Source organism: Diadema antillarum, unplaced genomic scaffold, assembly GCF_040938485.1.
Source record: "Diadema antillarum isolate AM-2024a unplaced genomic scaffold, OU_Dant_1.0 seq00000998_RagTag, whole genome shotgun sequence".
NCBI lineage: Eukaryota > Metazoa > Echinodermata > Echinoidea > Diadematoida > Diadematidae > Diadema > Diadema antillarum.
Window position 1 is genome coordinate 1625766 of NW_027271836.1, and position 25396 is coordinate 1651161.

General features: G+C 39.7%; 1 protein-coding gene across 1 annotated transcript in view; it reads right to left on the reverse strand.

Annotated features, from left to right (window-relative positions):
- Positions 1-24216, reverse strand: part of LOC139742372 (uncharacterized) — a 101980-nt gene extending 77764 nt beyond the window's left edge. The window contains exon 1 of the mRNA XM_071652950.1: positions 22658-24216. Coding sequence (XP_071509051.1) covers positions 22658-23896 — 1239 coding nt within the window. The 5' untranslated portion in view covers positions 23897-24216. The remainder of the gene's footprint in view (positions 1-22657) is intronic.
- Positions 24217-25396: the final 1180 nt, after the last annotated feature.

A 25396-nucleotide genomic window follows, 5' to 3' on the forward strand; every position in this document is an offset into this window, starting at 1 on the left:
AATTTTAAATCCAATTTTACTCGTCAGGATGGACGGTGACCCCCCATTTTCTGTACATATTTTGAAAGCTGATGAGTTGTACATGTCATTTCATGGGGTGGCAAGGCTGACAAAATGATTAAAAGATAGCAAATTTCTTAATAAAGTAAAAAAAGTAAATTTTCAAAATGACGTCATCAAATATCAAGTTCATTCGAGCGTATCTCACTAGTCCTTTGTCAATTTTCACCCAGATTTCAGTATGTTGTAGCTTATTTAATGTTCTTTCAAACATAACATAATTACATTTTGATTGGATAACGGTATCACCTCGTAAAAATGGATTGAAAGTAATCTTGTCAAATTTGACCAGTTTACGTGTTATCTCTATGGGAGTGCAGTTTTTCTGGAAATGAAAATTGACATGACTATCTTTATCGAGCACTAGCTCACTTATACTTCGGTGAATTTCTCCCAGATTTTGATATGTTGTAGCTGAGACTTTGGGCTATCGTTAATGTGCCCTCCATTTTTTCATATGGTGTCGGAATCACGTCCAAAAACTTGGTTGAAATTAAAGCTTATCTTCGATGTATTTTCATATTAATTTCCTTTTGCAACTTTCTTTGCAATAACTCAAGAAAAACAAGCCCTATCTACCCAATATTTTGCACATGTTTAGTTCATGTTACGTACATCATTTCATAAAATAACAACTACTTGATCGGACACAATCTTCGGTATGTAAATTAGGGTCAAAGGTCATAAATGGTTCATCCTGTATCTAAGTGAATACATGTCCTATCTCTCCCATATTTTGCACACGCAAAGATCATGTTACAAGAATCATTTCACAAAATTACCACTCTTTGCTCAGATGCCATCTTGTCTGTGCAAAGTGGGGTCAAAAGGTCATATGTACTTCTTTCTGTTTCTTCGTTATGACGTGTTATATCTATGGGAGGGAATTTTTCTAGATGTGAAAATTGACATGATTGTCTTTATCGAGCACTAGCTCACTTACCCTTCGGTGAATTTCTCTCAGATTTTAATATGTTGTAACTGAGACTTTGCGCTATCGTTACGTGCCCTTTGTTTTTTCAAATGATGTCGGGATCACGTCAAAACTTTTGGTTGAAATTAAAGCTTATCTTCGATGTATTGAGATATTTCTATGTTTCTGCAACTTTCTTTGCAATAACTCAAGAAAAACAGCCCCTATCACCCCCATATTTTGCACATCTTTGGTTCATGTCACGTACATTATTTCATAAAATAACAACTACTTGATCGGACAACATCTTGGGTATGTAAATTAAGGTCAAAGGTCACAAATGTTTCATCCTGTATCTTGGTGAATACATGTCCTATCTTTGCCATATTTTGCACACGCAAAGATCATGTTACAAGAATCATTTCACAAAATAACCACTTTTTGCTCAGATGCCATCTAGGTTGTGCAAAGTGGGGTCAAAGGTCATATGTACTTGTTGCTGTATCTTCGTTATAGTGTATACAGATTTGGTACCAAAGATGGCAGATATGACTCCCTTTTCTAAATGAGAATCCAAACATCACACGGCCAATGTCTCTGAACACAGATGAAACCTGCATGGTCATGCCTATTGCGATCAGGACTTGAATCATTGATTAAAAAAAAATCGGATCACCTTAATTTGTCAGTGATGACAAATTACAATCTCTAGTTAGGTGATCCGAGTATCCTTCGGATCACCTATTGTATCTGTACTGATTCTTTATTTCTGGACAAAAGTTGTGCAGAGATTAACTCAGAAAGTCCTCTGCCTATCAATTTCAAAATTATACCATATATGTATCATGTCACAAAGACGACAGATTTTGTAAAATCATTGTGATCAATGGACCGTGACGTCACTATGACGTCATTATATGAAAACACATTTTCATTAATATCTCATTAATGGAATGGAATTTGTCAATGAAATTTACGTCACATATAGTTCAAATCAGGCGTATTCTACACATTTTCTCACATTTCAGTTTACACTCAAACCGTGCGCGTACGCGCGCGTTAAAATGTTGACATGCTCCAATCGAGCTCAAATTTTTTTTGCACACGTTTCAGGTCATTTAGAGCATTTTTTGAAAAATTGAAAAAATTGGACGGACGCGTACGCGCGCGCACATATACGCACGCACAGCTCATATGCAATAGAAATTTCCCGTTTTTTCACACTTATCGGCTGTCTGAAATGTCAAGGAATATTTCTACCAAGTTTCAAGTCAATCCGACTCAATATGACGTCATACGGGCCCGTCAAAGTTGAAATTCCGCGCGCGCGTCAATGGCGATATACAGTGCAACTATGCCAAAAAACCGCCAATTTTAAATCCAATTTTACTCGTCAGGATGGACGGTGACCCCCCATTTTCTGTACATATTTTGAAAGCTGATGAGTTGTACATGTCATTTCATGGGGTGGCAAGGCTGACAAAATGATTAAAAGATAGCAAATTTCTTAATAAAGTAAAAAAAGTAAATTTTCAAAATGACGTCATCAAATATCAAGTTCATTCGAGCGTATCTCACTAGTCCTTTGTCAATTTTCACCCAGATTTCAGTATGTTGTAGCTTATTTAATGTTCTTTCAAACATAACATAATTACATTTTGATTGGATAACGGTATCACCTCGTAAAAATGGATTGAAAGTAATCTTGTCAAATTTGACCAGTTTACGTGTTATCTCTATGGGAGTGCAGTTTTTCTGGAAATGAAAATTGACATGACTATCTTTATCGAGCACTAGCTCACTTACCCTTCGGTAAATTTCTCCCAGATTTTGATATGTTGTAGCTGAGACTTTACGCTACCGTAAGTGTGCCCTTTGTTTTTTCATACGATGTCGGAATCACGTCAAATATTTTGGTTGAAATTCAGGCTTATCTTCGATGTATTGAGATATTTCTTTCTTTCTGCAACTTTCTTTGCAATAACTCAAGAAAAACACGCCCTATCACTTCTATATTTTGCACATGTTTAGTTCATGTCACGTGAATTATTTCATAAGATAACAACTACTTGATTGGACACCATCTTGGGTATGTAAATTAGGGTCAAAGGTCATAAGTGTTTCCTCCTCTATCTTAGTAAATACATGTCCCATCTTTCCCATTTTTTTTGCAAACGCAAAGACCATGTTACAAGGATCATTTCACAAAATAACCACTTTTTACTCAGATGCCATCTTGTCTGTGCAAATTGAGGTCAAAGGTCATATGTACTTCTTTTTGTATCTTCGTTATGACGTGTTATCTCTATGGGAGGGAATTTTTTTAAATGTGAAAATTGACATGATTGTCTTTATCGAGCACTAGCTCACTTACCCTTCAGTGAATTTCTCCCAGATTTTAATATGTTGTAGCTGAGACTTTGCGCTATCGTTAAATTTATTTTGTTTTTTCATACGATGTCGGGATCACGATAAAAAACTTGGTTGAAATTAAAGCTTATCTTCTATGTATTGAGATATTTCTTTCTTTCTGCAACTTTCTTTGCAATAACTCAAGAAAAACACGCCCTATCACCCCCATATTCTGCACATGTTTAGTTCATGTCACGTACATTATTTCATAAAATAACAACTACTTGATCGGACAACATCTTGGGTATGTAAATTAGGGTCAAAGGTCATAAATGTTTCATCTTGTATCTTGGCGAATACCTGTTCTATCTTTCCCATATTTTGCACACGTATAGACGATGTCGCAAGAATCATTTCACAAAATAACCACTTTTTCCTCAGATGCCATCTTGGGAGTGTAAAGGTGGGTCAAAGGTCATATGTATTTGTTGTTGTATCTTCGTTATCTAGTGTATACGGAATTTGGTACCAAAGATGGCAGATATGACTCCCTTTTCTAAACGAGAATTCAAACATCACACGGCCAACGTTTTTAACAACAGACGAAACCTGTATGGTCATGCCTATTGCGATCAGGACTCGAATCATTGATGAAAAAAAAAAATCGGATCACCTTAATTTGTCAGTAATGACAAATTACAATCTCTAGTTCTTTGTTTCTTTCTTTATTTCTCCTCAAAAGTTGTGCAGAGGTTAGCTCAGAAAGTGCATTGCCTCTTAATGTCAAACTTATACCATATATGTATTATGTCGCAAAGACGACAGCGCAAGTAAAATCATAGTGATCAGTCGACCGTGACGTCACTATGACGTCATTATATGAAAACACATTTTCATGCATATCTCATTAATGGAATGGAATATTTCAATGAAATTTACGTCACATATATTTCAAGTCAACGGAATTCTACCCATATTCTCAAAATTTATTTTTATTTCAAAACGCGCGCGTACGCGCGCGTTGAAATATTTGTATGCTCAAATCGAGCTCAAAATTTTTTTGCACACGTTTCAGACCATTTGGAGCATTTTTTGAAAAATTGAAAAAATCGGACGGACGCGTACGCGCGCGCACAAATTCGCACGCACAGCTAATATGAAATAGAAATTTTCAATTTTTTCACACGGATCGGATGTCCAAAATGTCAAGGAATATTTCTACCAAGTTTCAAGTCGATCCGATTCAATATGACGTCATACGGGCCCGTCAAATTCAAAATTCCGCGCGTGCGTCAATGGGAATACACAGTGCAACTATGCCAAAAAACCGCCAATTTTAAATCGGATTTTACTCGTCAGGATGGACGGTGACCCCCCATTTTCTTGACATATTCTAAAAGCTAATGAGTTGTACATGTCATTTCATGGGCTGGCTATGCTGACAAAATGATTAAAAGATATCAAATTTCTTAATAAAGTAAAAAGAGTAAATTTTCAAAATGACGTCATCAAATTTCAAGTTTACTCGAGCGTATCTCACTTATCCTTAGCCAATTTTCACCCAAATTTCAATATGTTGTAGCTTATGTAATGCTCTTTCATTAATGTATCACACAATTGTGATTAGATGACGACATCACCTCGAAAAAATGGATTGAAGGTAACCTTGTCAAATTTGACCAGTTTACGTGTAATCTCTATGGGAGTGCAATTTTTATGGAAGTGAAAATTGACATGACTATCTTTATCGAGCACTAGCTCACTTATGCTTCGGTGAATTTCTCTAAGATTTTAATATGTTGTAGCTGAGACCTAGGGCTATCGTCAATGTGCCCTTCGTTTTTTCATACGTTGTCGGGATCACGTGAAAAAACTTGGTTGAAATTAAAGTTTATCTTCGATGTATTGTAATATTTTTCTTTTTACAACTTTATGTGCAATAACACAAGAAAAACATACCCTATCACCACCATATTTTGCACATGTTTAGTTCATGTCACGTACATTATTTCATAAAATAACAACTACTTGATCAGACGCCATCTTGGGTATGTAAATTAGGGTCAAAGGTCATAAATGTTTCATCCTGTATCTTGGTGAATACATGTCTTATCTTTCCCATATTTTGCACACGTAAAGACCATGTTACAGGGATCATTTCATAAAATAATCACTTTTTGCTCAGATGCCATCTTGTCTGTGCAAAGTGGGGTCAAAGGTCAAATGTACTTCTTTTTCTATCTTCGCTATGACGTATTATCTCTATGGGAGGGAATTTTTTAGATGTGAAAATTGACACGACTCTCTTTATCGAGCACTATCTTACTTATGCTTCGGTGAATTTCTCTCAGATTTTAATATGTTGTAGCTGAGACTTTGCACTATCAAGACTCGAATCATTGATTAAAAAAAAATCGGATCACCTTAATTTGTCAGTGATGACAAATTACAGTCTCTAGTTACACTTTGAATATGCATGTCCAATAAGGGGGAGGGTCGCATGGGTGTGAATATGTGTGTGCGTAGTTGTGTCGAAATGAAAATACAGTAATAACAGCATGTAGAAAAGAAAACTAAAATAACATGAATGTAAAAAAAGAGCAAGAATCTGTAATCACTATGTTCCTTGTGGGCTAGGGAAGGCGACAACTTTCTCCATCCGCCACAGTGAGTCATCAGGTTCTCTTTGAAATATCTAATACTAAATTAACGTTGCTCAAATGCATAGTCAAATCGCCGTTATACATTTTTGCTCACGCACTATCGTGCTTGAAATCGCTCTTATTCGTGTGTATTTTTTTTTTTTTACAAAACTTTAAATGTCAAAGCTGCAACATATGACATAGATGAAACCATATTGCAAATAATGATGATAATGATAATAATTAAACGAAAAAGTGGCAGGTAAAATGATTCATTGATTAATCCGGATACGCAAATAAACCGGTCGCTGACATGTCATCTATACTATTGCGATAGTAAGACAGGTATTTTGGCAGGTGAATGATATGACATATATACAATAGACAGACGACATAACCCATGCAAATAAGGTTTGTTGCTTGGTTATTGAATTTGCAGCTAATGGCTCTGAAGTATCTGCAGTAATGGTGTATCGACATCAAATCAAGCATGAATGAAATCCCCCGCGTATATATCAATCGATTCACAATACGAACTGTTGTGCCGGCGAAACGCGAGGGAGGAAACCACTATCAAGCCACAAAATGGAAATGGAGCAGTCCTTTGATGTATAAATTTTGCAAAGGCGATTATCTCTGTCCCATGAGTGCGATAAACCCACAGTTTTGTCGAGGGAATGGTTATTTAAGATGTTTTACAAGGAATGAAAAAGAAAGTCCACTCAACAAAGTACGTTTCTGTGTTCCTTCGTATAATCATATTCCATGAGCCAAGCTCTCAAGGGGTTAGATGAATTATTTATAGTAGATGGTGGGCAACGTGCGGGCTGAGATTGCGCAAATCTAAAAGTAGGTATAGGCCTGCTGTGTCTTCGAATTACAATTTTCTAGAAGAATTTTATCATTCCTATATATAGTATATCTACAAAAAATTTCACCAGCTTTATGCCTTCTAAATTATATATTTGGCATCAGAATCGTATCAGAGATATTTAAAGCTCAAATCATCCATATTAGCTGGCAGCCGAAACAATGGAAATATGGGCCTATTGAATTTTCTTTAATTTCTCCTGGTAGTCTAAGGCGTCTTTGAGCCATTTATGATAATAAACAAAAAATTCAGAGTATACGAATTAAATGCACAGCCAGAGCCCACAGATGACCAATAATAAATGATTGCATTCTTCAAGCGAGTTACAATTGGAAGCCGCAGTGGTGCCTACTTTCTTTCTTTAACTGTAAACATGCTGAGTTAGGGAAAGTACTACGGATTTTTCACGATGTGGCACAGATGTGAATCTGACAGATATGTGCAACATTCAGAACAAAAATGGATCCCCGATTCGTAACTGATATACCTACAAATATTTTCCGGATGTATTATTATTCTTTCTCGGTATATATGCTCAGAAATTACACCGCTTCTGTCCCGTCCTCAGAGTAGAAGATTTCGAGAGTGCTAAATATGTTAAATTATGACCACGAGGCAAAGATTGTGAATATGTTTACACAGTGAGTCAGGTAGGTCTTTTCTGTTGGAAATACGGGCTGGAGTAGCCTCCCAGTCATGGAGGGTAAAAAGCCCCTTCCCTTCTCCATAAGTCAATATTTCTCCCACTTCTCCGACGCACGGAATGCCAAAAGACCATGATTTTGGAATTTCCAGCAACAAGAGTAACATGTATTAATGACTATAGAAGCGTTGAATGAAAAAAAAAAAAAAAACCCACACACACAGCATATATCCTCTGTTAAAAAAACAAACAAACCACGATTGAAATATATGTGAAAATTCAACATTAATTTCACAAATATTTCTCTTTATATAACGAGTGCAGTACCATTCGAAAGATTTTATTTTTCTTTATTTGATGATGACCGTACAAAAAAAAAACAACAAAAACCGGAAATGACATTTATCTATTTTTGCATTCAGACTCTCATATATACATCACGTGATTTCCACTGAGATACCTAATCAGAAATGAAAATCCCGTGCCCTTCATTACAATTTGCTGTCCAGCACGCACTAGCCCTGTCCCGTCACAAATTGGTTACATCGGGGGATGTAAAGGTCAAGTTGACAGGAGCAGTGTGTATGGCGATACGTCGAAATTCGGCCGTGACGTCACAATAGCCTTGCACCTCGGTTCGTCGGCAAAGGGTGCAAACATCATTTCGTCCCATGTCACGTGAGTGCATACTTGGGGTATTAGTAGAGAATAAAACGACGGTCTTCATCAAAACATACTTTGTATCTTGAGCCTCTTGATGACGAGCTGTGAAGCCTGGAACCACCTGAGCGGAAATTGTCACAAAACCGAAGGTTATCCGCTTTCCCTAATCACGTGATACGAGGTGATCATTAATGCACGCCCCACAATTGATACATGGACACCTCGAATAGGGCTTCTGACAATCAAGGCCGTGAGATGGATGGCAATCCATTAAAATCCCCGATTATCCTTCGTTAACGAATCAGCCTTTCTTCGCCCAGGACAGGACGAATGTCGAGCTCATTTTTCTTCTTGTTATTCACGTTTGCGTGTACAGATTCGTCGTTTGACAGAGAGAGAGAGGGAGAGAGAGAAAACCTAACAAACCCAGAGACACAGAGTATACGTTCACACACATGTATTCATAAATGTAATGTATATCATACATTATGTGTATTATCTGTGTGTATGTGTGTGTGTGTGTGTGTGTGTGTGTGTGGAGGGGGAGGGGGAGAAACACTCATAGAGAGGTTTCTCTTTGAGGCCCTGTTTACTTTTGGGAACAATGATTTAAAAAATTTTCAAGATATGACATTTAATGCATATATGTGTAGGTCTGTTGTACCACAAAACATCCCATCATATAAAATTTTCGCGATAAAGCCTAAAATATAAGGAGATATCTGTATTTTTCTCAATAAACCGTAACTGTAGACGGTTTAGTCTTGAAAATTTTTTATTATAACTATTGTTCACATTTCGTATATTTAGCAATAGTTAACATCGATTTTACCGATTCAAATTTTTACAGTGGTCGTTTCTATCCCTAACTCACATTTCAGAACTATTTTAAAGCACTAATGCTGGGTTTTTGTTTCATCTGCAAATGGTAAATTACGCCTTTAATGTTTATGTTTAAAAATCCTTTAAAAAGTATTTTCTTGTCAAATACTGAACATTATTGTTTTTGTCTGTACATTTTGATATTATTCTTACATTACTTTGTATTTGTTGTTGTTACTGATGTTTGAAGTTCTATGACATTCAGTTTGCCCTATAAGCACTCATACCTGAGAGAACTTATTTCATACAAGGCCTCAAGCTTTTTATCTAGTTCTCTTTTTCATTTTCATGTACTGTTTGGTATGGCAAATTGGTACATTCTGATTTTATTTGCTTGACTTATGTGCTTGATTTCATTTTGATTGAACATTTTCATTTGTAACCACTGATCTTTTATTGGAATGAATGAACGAAACGTAAATAATAGTTCTGCAATAAACTGTTGACATTTTGATATTGTGATATCGCCAAAATTTTGTTGTATTGCGAGTGTATTGCATGAGATTATGATCACTACTCTAGTAACAAAAACTTCTACCCTACAATACGTATACCCAACAAGCCCCTCTCCCGCCCCGCCACTTCTCGAGTATGGATTTATTCCGTAAAACACTCCTATCACTCTTAACGCCAGTAGTAAAACAACAACAACAACGACGACGACGACAACAACAACAACAACAACAACGAAAAATCCTCTTTACCACGACCTTCCCTATATGAGGCGAGCATTTCCCTTGCTGCAGTGTCGTCCCAAGGTCACAAGCACTACGCATCCATCCGCTCATCCGATCCCTATGACTCTATCATCCATCCATCGCATCTAGAACATCCGATTGGTATTATCTATCACGCATCGGGGGCGACATTGCATCAAAAGATCGTGAGAATGGTAAACTCGGTTTTGTTCTTCACTTATATTATTTATGCGATGTTTCGTGCTTCTTTGAAACCTCGCACTTGCCACTATACATTTCGTTGGATGATCATGATATGGGAAATGATACTACGGACTAGTAGTAGGCCTATGTATTACTTTTTTTTGTCTTGTATAAATGGGGGGGGGGGGGAGTGGAGAATGGGCGATGCCTGGTTATACTTTCCATATCTACGTGAGGTTAAACAATACAGTTCACTTAAAACACTTGTGTCAATTATCCTTTTCTTTCTTCTCGCCTATACGGAAACAGTTTTCTGTGATTTTAACGAGAGGGATGCAGAAAAATTAAACTAAATTTCAATCAAATACACATCAAATTGTGTAAACCATCAAAATGAGCAAGACATTCATCAATATATTGACAGCTGATCATTTCGAGGATATAACCCTCAGTAAGCTACGCCCAGTTTTCCTCTTTACAAGTGAAGCTGTATGCAACCTATGCCACACGAAAACATGCACTGTTTTCCACATTGACACACACACACACACACACACACACCATACGCACACACAAACGGCTTCTCATGGACACATCACTTTCAATAAAACATACTTCCTAACTAAACGCGTTGCAATTAGGCTGATTATACAGACACGGTTTCATGGTGGTATATACGGAGAAGGTCACCTTATAATGATACATCGTATACGCATATCCTGACATCCATTACTGAACAGACCATAACAACTAATGAACATATTTCAATATCCTGCCCTTCGGAAGAGCTAAATTGATATTCTCCAATATTCATGTATACCTAAAATATCTTTTTTTTCCTCCCCCCCCCCCCGTCCCTCCCTTATGGAAATTGAACTGTGCAAACACCCTCCATCAATCAATTATCATAGGTTCTTATCACGTAACTGGTATACTGGCAAAGCATAATCATTGTAAGGATTATAAAAATGGTAACATTTTCAGATCTCCTTATCAAATGTTACTTTTCCCCGCTTTATCCATTATCCATATCCAAAGAGAAGCAGAAATGATTAATGAAACAAAATGAAAAAAAAATAATTTCTCTAAAATATTCTGATATGAAAGATACACACACAAAAACACATCATATCCAATCGCATACTTCCGTAAATGCATCCTTACACCTAGACATACACACATACACACACACATACAAACATACATTCATTTCTACATACAAACATTCTTATAGAGATAGGATTGTTACATCACGTATATATACAAGAAGTATTTTCTGTGTCCTTCTGTTGGCCTGAGGGTGTCTATACATGATATATATCATGTAAAAGAATGCACTAGTGCTGCAGCGTATTTGAAATTATACAGTGGATTCGTTGCAATTGAATAAAAGGATGAAAAGAAGTGACATAAACAACATTATGTTATTATATGAAGAACATGCGGCACCAGATGCTCTCCGAAGAGGTTTTGTTTGGGAGGTTTATCCTTGGATCCGCCACCGCGGCCTTTTTTTTTTAATCCAGCAATGGCTGAGCACCTGCGACTAAACACACTGCGTAGTTCAATGCCAGGCGTTCGTCCCTCCCCATCCTAGCCCCCTCCCCTCTCTCCCTCCTCCGCCTCCTCTCAAACAGATTGAGACAAAGAAACAATGCAACACAGGTCAAGCTGGGGACGCCGTTCGGCTCCATCATGGCACAGCTATAAGTGTAAACTGTTGCATTCAGCATTATCGCGGGCATACACTTTATTCGGACAAGCTTTTCCCCTTTCTTCAAGAGAAGCATTTTCATCACACGAGCCCATCTCTCTATCACGAGTTCTCTCTGTCTAAACTTTATAGAAACATCATGCCTCGGTTTCTTTTACAAATTCATACCATCAGACCCATTTTAAAGAAATATTACTTGGTTTGTCAAATTCGCCACATACGGCGTAACATGTGTGAGTCGTAGAAATCGTGTCTCTGTTCTAGGAAAATGGTACGGATCACTCCTTTGAGAGATGCTGTATGATATTAAGTTAACAGCCAACTCCTCGTGAGTTCAGTGACTTCACATTAGCTTACACTATACAGTTGGAACAAGATACCCGGGGGGGGGGGGGGGGGACAAGCTGTATTGATTCATATTTCAACTTTTTCTATTCTTTAATCCTGTCGGTAACTTGAGCATGTTTTCCTTTGCATCACCATGATTTTATGTTTTGCCTTCATGCTGGCTGTAGGCCCCTCTATGCAAAAATATGTGATGAAAATGGATAAAATGAAGCTCTGGATGGACACATCGCTAAATAGATGAATAAATGAATTAATTGATTACTCATCGATAGATCGATCAATCAATTAAAAAATCAACGAAATAACTACAAATGGGTAGGCAGCACATTCGAAATACACATCATATGCACATCTTTTTTTTCACGGGTCACGATTGATTCACAAAACAATTCAAGTGAAAAGTTGTATAAGCCTTCTTCGCAGCCATTAATTATAAGAGAGGAGTTCATCTATGACATTTTCTAAATCACAACCGTAAAAATATCATGCTTCTCGCTCTTTGTCCATCTATCTACATGTATATACCTGTATATCTATCCAGGGAGGTGGAAGTCTCTTTCCACCTCCCTGATCTATCTATCTATCTATTATACATCTGTCCATCTATCTATCTATCTATCTATCTATCTATCTATCTATCTACCCATCTATCTATCTATCTATCTATCTATCTATCTATCTATCTATCTATCTATCTACATCTATCTATCTATCCACCCATCGATCTATTGTAGCAATAAACCATCCATTTATCTATATCTCTGAAAACGTGTGTGTTAACTGTATTGTAATAAATGCTCGTCGTGCTGTTGATTCTTCACATTCTTTTTCGTCTTATCAACTTTGAAGATTGCATCCACCAATGTGCCCTACATGCAAAATTAAGAAAGGAAAACGACAACGAACTCCATCAGAGGTGCCGATTTCACCTTAAACTGCAGAGCATAGACGAAAATGTCTTCTTATTACATATGAGCGTTTGCAGCCAAAGAAGAAGAGATGAAGAGAAATGGAGGAGGGGGTGGGGGGGGGAGGAGGAGAGTGAGTCACCCCCATCCAAGCTGATGTCAATTTTACGGTGACATTAGAAAGGGGCACAGAAAACGTTTTCTTGCTCGACGGATCGATGACTTTCATCCATCTGGGCGCGAGTGTCGGGTAAAGTCACGAAGTGGCAAGTCGTAAAAAGGAAGAGGAAATCGTCTGCGTCATCGACGGGCACGCGCCATTCTTTTTTTCTTTATTTTCCTTTGTCTTCTTCTTTTTGTCTTTGATTAAGTCTGGGTCACGTGACCGAACAGTAATAGTGGAAGGTTCATCGTCTCCAAAATGCTGTCTTGTGGAGAATGTATACGCGCCTCTTGGAGGGAATAGATACATAAGTAACTACAGTCCGTTTTCAAGGATACTTAGAGCGATGCCTTATAGTCGATGGTGCCGACACCCTGATGATGAGGTGGTGAAGAGAGTGGTAAGGGGTGAACAAGAAAGAATAACCCCACCCCCACAAAAAAAAGAAAAAGAAAAATCAATATCAAACAGTTCAACTGCATCATCTTATCGTACAATTGCAAATTGAAAACTCTTGGACGAAATCTTCGGGGAGGCAACTATTCTTATACGATCCACATGTAGGGCACCAGACGCACGTGAATGAACTCGCAAGCCCGTTTTCACCGCCCTAAACAATATCAGAAATAAGATCTAAATATAACGATGAAGGCACTCGAACGGTCGGTAATGATTACAGGGGCTCGAAAGGACTTTACCTATAGGAATAAAACTCTACCAGTATTAGTCACAAATCGCAATTATGTTTCATGACTGCCTTGTCTGTACAACATACCATGGCAGCTGATTGACAAATTTCCCTACATCGAAGTAAAAAAATACCATGCTATCAACCACGTTTTCCTCATATACGCCATCTCGTTAAACATCCTTACAGACATTGATTAGCTAAATTGCCACTCTTCAAGCTGGGTAGTTTTACCGCAAACAGTAATTTCACTCGCTCTCAATTTTGAAGTATTTTGCGTATATGTAAGCCTATATATGTACATGATACATATGTGCATACTCGTATGCTTTGATACATAGTATGTCAATATCAGGGAGGTGGAACCTTCCACCTCCCTGCCTATATCATGCCGAAGAGACATTTCTATAATGTATTATTCTGATAATACCACTGGCAACCCGATCGTTATACAAGATCGACAGCATTTTGAAACGGTGGCACTGACAGGGTTAAGGAACCACTAATTCCACAAAGAATCAAAGAATCCGTTTGCTGTAATCCAGGAGCTGGTGGTTAAAGTTCTCATCACGTCTCTATTGGCACAGCTGCAAAGCAGTTTGCAGTTATCCATGCCCTCATCCCTCTCCTCGTATTCCCTTCACCTGCTCAAACTCCTCGCACGGGTTTGCCCAGAACGGTGGTTTGCGCGGGAAGGGTGGTGATTGAAACAAGAGCGATGAAGCCAGTAAGGATTTCTCCAAGTCGACATGAAAAGTCAGGGGAAGCGTAAGACAACAAAATACACGTACGGAAGGCTAAGTATTTCCGGAGGATACATGTGGGTACGATGTTACTCCACTTCGATAAGCAGTGGAGGCCCGGTGGTAGATGAAATTTACATTTATATTACTTTCTTATCTCATGATCCCCCGTTAATTACAAATGGTGTATGGTCTCGTATATGATAAGAAATGTGGATATCAATTCTGCGTTGCATCAAGACGGTTTAGCTGTGGAGTCATACGCAATTTGCCTATAGCTATGGACTGAATATCAAGATCGACAATAATCACATGTAATTCTATCGCATATTATGATATCATTTCAACATGGCGTGCTTTATCACATTTCAATATATCCTGTCACAATATATTACATCATATTATAGCATCAAATTATGTAAGATTGTGTTATCATCACCAAATGCCGTGCAATATTGGCGCTGTCTTCATTCCAGTGTCCCCCGTCTTATAAGCTTGGCTTTTAGCTTCTTTTTTTTTTTGTCTCTTGTCGTTATGATTACTTACTTTTTTGTTTGTTACCATGTCAAAGTGTGCATTGTTTCTTTTTTTTTATAATATCATTCGTGAATTATACTTTATATTGTATTCGAAGAAACTGTCCTTATTGGATGAATGAAAGATAAATCGACAACTTGTACAGCTTTGAATCATGTTTTCTTTTTCTTTTTTTTTTGATGATGGAAATAAATAAACAATTGAATAGAATTGCATTGAATTAAATCAAATTAAACTAAATTAGATTAAATTAAATTGAACTGAATTGAATTGAATTGAATTGAATTAAATTAAATTAATTTAAATTAGATTGAATTGGCTTGAATTGGCTTGAATTGAATTGAATGGAATTGAATAGGTCTGCAATGCACGGATCAAACAAAAGCAAGGAGGTATCAAAAATAGGCTTACCTAAAAATCCTTGATACAGGCTTGCATTATAGCACCTCACCAAAGATAAAAATGCACCCAGCCCTACTGTCTTTACACATTGTTGTTTGCTTACCCCTCACTCTATTTTCCCATACTTCTCGTGTGATGAGCGCAACTGTGATATTCCAGTCCACGTCATATATAGAGTTTCATGTCTGACAGTTATTAGCAAACCATCCCAGCGCAAACATTTGAAAGTGATATTTCTCCCGATATTTTCAGATTGCCAAAGTTTTCGATTATACCAAACTAGGACTCCTGGGGGCATTCGGATTCGTTTAAAGATTTTTTGCTTAACCGAATCCATAACATTTGTTGATACTAATAGCATTAAATATGCATGAGTTTGCACATCATAACGACCCCTATATTGCTTTATTGTCAAGTGCAGATTTTAGAGTATAACGTCATTTCAAAAGACGTCAACCACACAAGATGCGATGAAGTTACACACACACACACACACACACACACACACACACACACACACACACACACAAACAGCCCTTCGTACCCGAAAAAGCACACACAAATTTTCTGTCAACCATCTCTTACAACAGCTTTCAAGAGATTTCGTTTTGCATGATTTGTCCCTATGTCGCACCCTGTGTCATGTTTTGATCACAATGACAATTAAATTTCACATCAGAAAAAACAACAACACAAATGTTCAAAGTTCATGTCGATGGATTCATGAGACTATTGCCATGCAATACCAGGAAACACCATCAGAAATGATACCAGGAAACACCATCAGAAATTTGAGACCAGATATGGAGATGACATTCAAGAAGAGAATGGACACTCATGAATTTGCGAGCGTGCGGAAACTTGACGTTATGCTTTCCGTCTTAGGCAATTCGGTATTGCACAACTCTTTAGGGGGAATTACTTCTTTCCAATTCTACATAATACCACAATTCACCCAGGTGTCATCAAACAAAACATCAAGATTTCTCTCATTCTAATATTCATTCTAATATAACTTTGACTATTATTACTGAGTACTATATTGCTCCACACAGGCTGTCCACCAGAATGCTCTCTCGTTCGATACTTATCATTGGGGCCTTGTACTTTCTACGCCTTGACGCCATTAACCTCAACAGAACTGACCTCGCGTCATCCTCGGCAGGACAATTCTTGTATCATACGCGGTGGTAGGTGAGGAGGATTCACTCACCGGGGAACGTGTTGCCTGAAATTACCATTGCCCTCCACACTGCAATATGGCCGCAGACTGCCAAATGGACACTGTGGTCGTGCTAAAATGGGAGCTGTAATCAATTCAAGCCTAGATCAGATTCAATTTTCTTTACATTATTGCCATCCAACTGTCCTGCCCCCCCCCCCTCCAACAACCAATACCAATCACTATGGAAATACAATTGCCATTGATGCGTTCCATGCGAGGTGGCAAATAAGCACTGTCTTGCGTAGTGAAAGGTTCAAGCGCTGAAAGGTCCAAGCGCAGAAAATGTTAGCGCGGAGCCGTCGATACAATGTTGTTGTCACGGAAGTAACTTCTGCCTCCCTGGCGCGGTGTTAACTCTTTCATTACTGTCTTCCTCCAGTACCATCAATACAGCGTACGAGCCTGTTGTCGATGGCAATGACAGGCATAAACATGTATATGAAGACTTGCTACATGCTGCAGGACGAAAGGCATCACTCCGCTTATAGGCAATGCTGCGGGCGAACCCTCGGAGCGTCTTGTAATTAGGGCGTGTCGAAAGATAGAAGCCGCGGCTTTTTCAAGACCTCCCAATTTTAACAAAATATTGGTCTGACAGACAGCATTTAGGAACCAGAATGGCTTGAGTCAAATTTCAGCTTGAGAGAACTCGTACACGTTCGGCAACCAGGGAACAAAAGGATTGTGTTGAATCTTGTTTCGTTTTCTTCTAATGTCTGCCAGTCGCCTTGCGATAAATCAAAGAAGACGTCATGATGATGATAGTAATAATAATAATAATAATAATAGTAATAATAATAATAATAATAATAATAATAATAATAATAATAATAATAATAATAATAATGTAATAATAACGATGATGATGACGACACTACTACTACTACTACTACTGCTACTACTGCTACTACTACTACTACTAATGATAATAATGATAATAATAACAATGATAACGTTTCGTTACCAGGGTAGCCCTGGAGTAAGCACTGTCCTCAAACCAGGTACCCATTTGGTAGGCCTTCTCCCGGTCAGATTTCTAGAAGTTTCCTTTTCATAATGGGATACGCACCGCTCAGGATTGGAACTGAGGACGTTTTGTTTAAGAGCCCAGAGCCTTGACCACTGAGCAACGATGATCCCACCATAAATATTCATGTAGATGATCAAAATCTGATGGGTGAGTGATGATAGTGGACGGCTGAATTCAGATGTGACCCATTTTATATCTTCTGGCAGTCATCTCCGGCAGTCGTAGCGGGAGACTAATTATAGAGATGATAGTTTCACGAGAATAGCTTGTTCGATTTCCCGCAATTGACAGGCATACAGAACGCCAATGTAAAAAAAAATATTTTTTTTTCTAGAATAAAGTGCGCGATTTCTTGAGCGAACCCGCAATCCCGTCGTGTCATTGACTCCCTTAGTTCCACTGTATAAGAAATGAGGTAGTATTAGTAGCTTATAGGTCATAGGCCTACCGAGCAAAGAGAGGGGTGGGGGTTAGCTGAGAGCATGGGGCCCCTTGTACGTAGCTCAATGTCGAGAGTCTTCGACTCCGTGTTGGTTCAAGCATGGAGCTCCATGGTTCAAGCAAATCTCGGTAGAAAGCTAAAAATCTGTTCCCAGCAGGACGGATAATTACCATTTACTCAATTCTTCACTCGACATACCGTTACACAGGACATTTCATTGTTGCTTATTTGGATTGCAATTACTTTTAGATCACAGTATATTTCTCTGTATCGTCACTCACTGTAATAGGATACTAGTATTCTCTACTCCGTCGTTATGGATCTATAAAGCTTTGATTCTGTCATTATTTTATTAGAAAACAAGCTTGCATTATCTTTATTTGCTCAATATTATGGCACTGCGTTTACTTTTGTACTTAGTTTCTATAATGTTCCAATTTGTATTTTGATGATCTTAATACTGGTTTGCCCAGTGATATACTTTGTACTGTGTTTGGTTGTTGCCGTGACATAATTATGACAAAATGCTAAAAAATTCAAATTACGGAACTACAGAGAATGCCTAAAGCAAACAGCCGTTGCTCGGTTATTCCCAATGCAAACATGTATAATTCCTTGTCGGGACGCAGTTACACACACAAGTGTTGATCATTGACCCTTGTTGGCTCGCAACTCTCGATTAACGCAGTAAAGACGGAGTGATAAAACCCTGCCATCGGCTTCCATAGGCCTATATCATTTTTGTTTCTTTCATTTTCGCGCTACGCATAGCCATGCCACCAAACACAGGGCAGATGTGTGAATGAAAGTGTGAATATTCAATAATGTTGCTAAAATGGTCCTCCCATCGTCTGTACCATCTCTAGAACCGGTTCTTCTCTCCTTCCCTCCCTCTCCCTCTGTCTGTTTGTCTGTCTGTCTGTCTCTGACTGTCTGTCTCTCTGTCTCTCTATTTCCCCTCCTACCCCCCCCCCACACACACACACACACATACACATGACAGTGAAAACTCCACAGAATTGCCATGGCGGCCAACCCTCGGGCACGCATTCGCAGTTGCAAAATTAAACTATTTCAGCATAATATTTATAAACCGTAATTTCGCTCACATTCGCCTACTATATTCCTATCTTGTCATGATATAATATCACGGAAGCCTCTGACACACAATAATGAAAATCCGGGCGCCGGTTGGCGCGTCCCCAACACTCATACAATAAATAGCCCGCGCAATTAACGATGCCCATTTATCAAGACTTGCTGGTGTCAACATTTGTATAGAAAATGACGTTCTCTCCTTGACTAGGCGACAAAGTACACTGTCGCCATATTTACTAGCTCCATATGACTACCAAGTCGATTGTACCTACAGGCACCAATTTGATGTCGTTGATGTCGTAGAGTCCGAAGGTCGTCTACTGTACACAGTAAAGGCACATGCCGAGATATACAAGGCTGTATATATTTTTTCAGATTTGTCGATACAAATTTGCGTTTTCATTACATGACAGACACCGCTAGCGCTACGTCCCTTTGGGTGTTACAATCAATATCAAATCCACGAAATAGTGGCCTAGTGGGTCGAGACAAAGTGTTTCTTGTGGCATTTGTTTGATGTAATATAAAGAAAAAGATCCGATCTAATCATAGAGTTATCACATGCGCGAGAAGCCGTACCCGCAAACCATGCAAACGCATTGTGTATAGGCCTACATGTACTTTTCAGGTGAACTCACTAAATAGGGCCTGCTTGGTATCTTTGTTACTACATGGACTTTGCACCGAACTGTCAGCATCACCCAACCACTAAACGTCTTGGGTGACCTTAATCAAACCTATCCACATGCCGTGTCATGATTTTGACAGCAAAGTGTCACTCGTAAGTATCAAAATTGGGGTACTGGCCCGCTACAAATTTACGGACAATTTTGAAGAAAACAAAAATGGATAAACAGAGCTTGATGCAACAGAAAAACACAGGTATCATGACCGTACTCTATTCGTACATTACTGTAGAATCGCATAAAAGTTTGACTTCAGTGACAGGATGTTGACCCCTAGGAAGGCTGAAGAAGGATTGGTGTAGAGGCCAAGGTTTGTCAGGGGGGTGAAAGCAGAACAGGCGACTCGTCGGTATAGAACCAGGGTAGTGGATAAGGTGAAGACCACCCCCCCCCCCCCCCACACCGCGCCCCCGGGAGAATATCCACTCCCATTCTGGCGCCACCATGGATTCAAACTCCCTCTGATAGCTACTTCAGTGGCATCATGTGCTATGTTAAACCATTGAGTGCAGCTTTATGGTTAAAACTTTGCCCGAGATTTAAAAACCGACTTCCTGTCTAATGCTTCATCCACAGAATTTAACGATTTGCACAATGACGAACAAAGTATTCTGGCAAAATCACCTGACTAAGAAAATGATTGCCACCATGCCACTGGCAAACAACACAGCGTAAGTCATCAGCCTTCGGTATACTCTAACAAATCTGCAATTTCTTCGAATAATTTCAGCTCAATTCCGAACTCATACGGAGTAAGAACAAAATCGGGTATCAGCTGGCGAAAACACATCGTAAACATTCGAACACCCTTTCATGATAGCCACTTTCTACTTGTTTCATTACAGAGTAGAGCCGTTTCTTTAAGTGCAACAAAATTGCAACGGTGTTCAAATTTAGACTCGTCAGTTTGAGTTATTTGATCTTGTAGTGCGGGGAACAAATCAGGTTTGAAAGAGAACAAAGGGTTTATTGCCACTTGGTCTACTATCAGATGGTCTACTTCCCAATTCGTCTAACACCACTACAGCTAAACTCACCTGGTCTACTATCAGTTTCGTCTAATGTTCATTTAGTCTACTTCTCACTTGGTCTAAATGCCCAGTTTGGCTACTTATCGTTTCGTCTAATGACCAGATGGTCTAATTGCAGTTCTGTCTCCTTGGACTTTTTCCCATTTTGTCTAATTAACTGTGGGTGTTAGACGAAGTGGGCATAGCCCATCTGGAAGTAGACCAATTGGCAATGAGGCTAAGTGGCAATTGGACTAAATGGTCATTAGACGAACTGGTTGTAGACAAAACAGGATTAGACCATGTGAGTTGAGACTAAAGGCTATTAGGCGAAGTGGGAGTAGACCAAGTGATAGATCACCGTACAAAGTACAATGCTGTATATCTATCGATTCTTGATATCCTGAAATATGCACAGCCTGCTAAGAGCAAACATGTGGTAAATGATATTCAGTGGCTTCTATAATGATAAGGTTTGTTTGTCAAGTCCATAATGAATCAACACAATTAGTCTTTGGAATGTTTCTCTCTTCAGTGAGCGAACGAGCCTTACAGCATGTTCTTTTCTGGTATATTCTTCACGATAGGAAACACCAAACTCTGGTGAATAATTAAGTAACATTATACGATATTCATTACTTGATGATAAGAAGCATTATGCTACATGTATATCATATCACATCACTAATTCATATCATATTATAATTGTCCCGTAGCATATTGTTAACATATTCTCTCAAATAGAAACCATCCGAATCTGTTTAGAATAATTGAACATCAGTCTCTACATAATAAGTCATCAGTATGATTGGATTTATCTAATCATTCCCTAATATTACATAAAAAGATGGCCATAATTCCATTAAAAAACAGTGTTAAATGCAACAAATCTGTGTGTGTGTGTGTGTGTGTGTGTGTGTGTCATTCATATTCCTTTAGCTGGTTACACACGTCAATGAAGTCAGATGTAATGAAAATCAGAGAATTTAAAAGGATTAAAAGGACAGGATAAAAGTGGAAAAAAGGATCAATAAGAGCAAACTAGAATTTATTGACATTACTCTCAATTCCTACTCGTAGCAAATCATAGTTATGACTACAAGTGCTTCGAAAGAAAACGGGAAAGGCGAATAAAATAGGAATGATAGCTTGGAATAAATCATTAGTTATTCCAAGCCGACATTTCTGTTTAGGCACAATTGACAGGGTATCACTATGTCACGTGGCTTCACAAGACAAATCTAGATTAAACGATTCATACAGCGTGACTTCCCGCAGAGCTCCTTTGGGTATACCGCCGGTTTTGTACTCACATGAATACATTGGCATTTTCCCGAGTACACGTTAGTTCTACGTATCAAGTATCACAGAGTTTCGTGCGAGGTTGAAACTATAACACACTTCTCTTCTCGAAGATTTCACGGTGATGACAAACTATCCCGCAGCCTCCTAGATAAGAGATGGGCACATGTATGAATCTCATCAAATTGAACTGATGCTGATCAATGAATGTGATAAAGGTACAAAGTAGAATACAAAACGTATAATGCAGTATAGGAATACATGTATGTATCAAAATCTCATCATAATTAATCACTCTTTCATAGACCGAGCCCTCTATCCAAGCATTCATTCAAAAACAACATGAATACGTCATTCATTTTTCAATGGCATAGGCCTATAGAGCATTTCTCTAGACTTCTATTACATTAGTGAAAAGAATAAGTTAGTGATGCCCACACTGTGATGTCCTTACCTTGCTGAGAGGTATCTGGGTAGACATGTTATAATTGGTGCTCATCAGGCCCCTGGAGTAGTACGCCGTAAGGGGGCATCCGTTGACGGACAGAGTCTTCTTCCGGTCAGTTCTGGACAGCACAAACGCTCTCCACTGGACAAACTTGGTACACTCCTCCCTCTTGGGCAGTCGGGTCTGGTTGGTGACCAGTCCTGGTGCCGAGAACAACCTGTTCTTGTCGCTGGCGTTGAGGCGTAGTGACAGGAAATGCGAGCCGTTGGTCGCAGACAGGCGCCAGATGTTGCCCCGGTGATCAGGAAAGGTGGCATCCTCAAAGACGAAATTGTCGGTGTGATAATAGCCTCTTGTGGTCAGTCTGATCTCCGGCTGGGCGAACGGTGTGATGGAGACGATCTCGACCCCGAGAGGAACTGCCCCACGAAACAGGAGGTTATCGCTGCCGTTCAGGGGCTCGAAAGCCTTGAAACGACCGTAGCCTTGCTCGTTCTTGAAGGAGAATTCAAATGTCTTTGAACTCGCAGGACACGTGCGACTGTGGCCGAGAAAGAATCGATAGCGTATCCGACATCCGATAAGCGATGACTCAGCATCGTTGCCTAGGAAACGGTGGAGATACACGGAGACGTGTCCGTCGGCTTCTTCGCGATCACCGAGAGGATACAGAGAGAGGTAGAATTCCATTCCAGCAAGCGGAAAGTTGGCAGTGAAGAAAGATGGATAAGGCTGCTCGCGATTTTTCAAGAGCTGCGCGAAATCCACGGACTGCTCGAAGAGTGTCGAGCAAGATTTCATGGCAAGTTCGATGATGACGACTTTCTCCGGTTCTAGCAAGAATCCCTGGCCCGGCGTGAAAAGCTCCCTGAGAGGTGCAAACTCCCTTTTACCCCACCCCGGCGACTGGGGAGCACTGAACTCTACTTGGCTCCCTTCGGTGACGAGGCTCTTGGTAGGGTCAAGGACGTTTCGGGTGATGATGCGAAAGTCGGCCCGACATCGCACACCCTCCGCGGGGCTTCCCCAATACACGTATACGCCCAGGAACTCATGTCGCTTCCCCTCTGCGTACTTGCAGCTCAGGTACCAATCCTGGCCCTGATAATTGATGACGGTGGATCGGACGGAGCGGGATTTGAATTCGTCCAGGTTCATTAACCCCAACTTGAAAGTGAAGAGCTGAGTATTCTCGCTGTCGTTTAGCGGGAGAGTGCGGTACAAATGCAGGGTATTTGTAGCCATGTCTGCTAGCACGAGCTATCTCTGCTATCCAATAACAAACACCATCATCAGTTATCGCTATAAAAAGGCGAAAATAAAGGCTCTATGTTTGATAAAATATCCTCATCAATAAGTTCACGTCTGAGAAGCAGCATGCACATGTGTGCTATGTCAACTCACTGGCAAAAAGAGCAAACAAAAGCTAAAATGGTTATACATCATACAACACACAGAGCTGATGCCTATAATCTTGATGTCAAGTGCCTACAGTGCTCTTGAAATTATAAATCTGGAAGAAAAACATATGTTTGCGGTATCATTTATGATGCAAAAGATATCAAGTACACTTTCCCCAGAGAAGATAGGTGTTCCTTTACATTGCGCTTCGGTGATGTAGCCACAGTGTTCCAACTTCCCGCGGTGGAGTGTAATTCCGCCCCAACAGCGACGAATCAACCGATGCGATAAATCCAAGGAAGCGTATGTTTTGAAGTCTGATAGGGAAGCCAATCCTACAAATGGGGGAAATACTTAAACGAACATGATAATAGTATACCAGATTATCGACAGTCTGCTTTGACACAGATCAATGCTTGTTGAATGCCGACTACTATACATTCCATCGTTGCAGCAGCGCTAGCTCGCCGAAGCGAGCGTAATCCGTTTCACATCCACGACCGGGATGAAGCCGGGCAAGTTCCCGTGACACGGGACCTCCGCAGAGTGCGTGCAGTCTCCAGCAAGAAAGCTGTCACACGAAAATGACCATTCGAGCAACAGACGATGTTCCGCGGTCAGTAATCGACGACGAGTATCGCTATCTCAGTCACGGAAGTCATCGTCTGCTAAAAGCTTTGCATCACCATTCCCCCTCCGTGAGCGCGCGTCCGTAACTCGGTACTTGACTCGATCTCCTCTCCCAGTGCTCTCGTGTACACGCATTCCGCATCGACCCCTTTACTGTCGTGAGTAGCTGCTCCGCGCCGAGGTACGAGGTACGTGTGGACGCACGCTTCCAGCATTAGCGGCATTGTGTGTACGCTCTTACACGATACCGCCTGTTTGCAGGCTGTCACACTGTACGCTTTTAGTTCGTTCTATTATTATCGATCCACAAACAATGGGCCGACATCTCTTGTATTGGTGACACACTCCACTACGTGGATTGAATGAAAATACGAGCAAGCGTCGCACCCGCGGGAAATTTTGTCCTGGACCTCACTAAGCGCTAACCTGTTTTCTTGGGGGTCACATACACCTGACCCCTTATGAAGTTGAGGCATATTTCCCTAATATTACAGTGAAGTTGAAAACGGACGCTCCGTCGTATACCAACCACCTGCCACTGGCGAGGATCCAATTTTATAAATCCCCTACCTGAACTTCAACTAGCGGGTGAAAGTTTCGTAGGCGGGTCTCTAAGACAACGATCATCTTTGACCTGTAATTGCATTCTCGAGGTAGACACTTGGTACGGTAGAGGTGTGGTGAGTTTCTACTACGTGAAAAAAAAAAGATAAT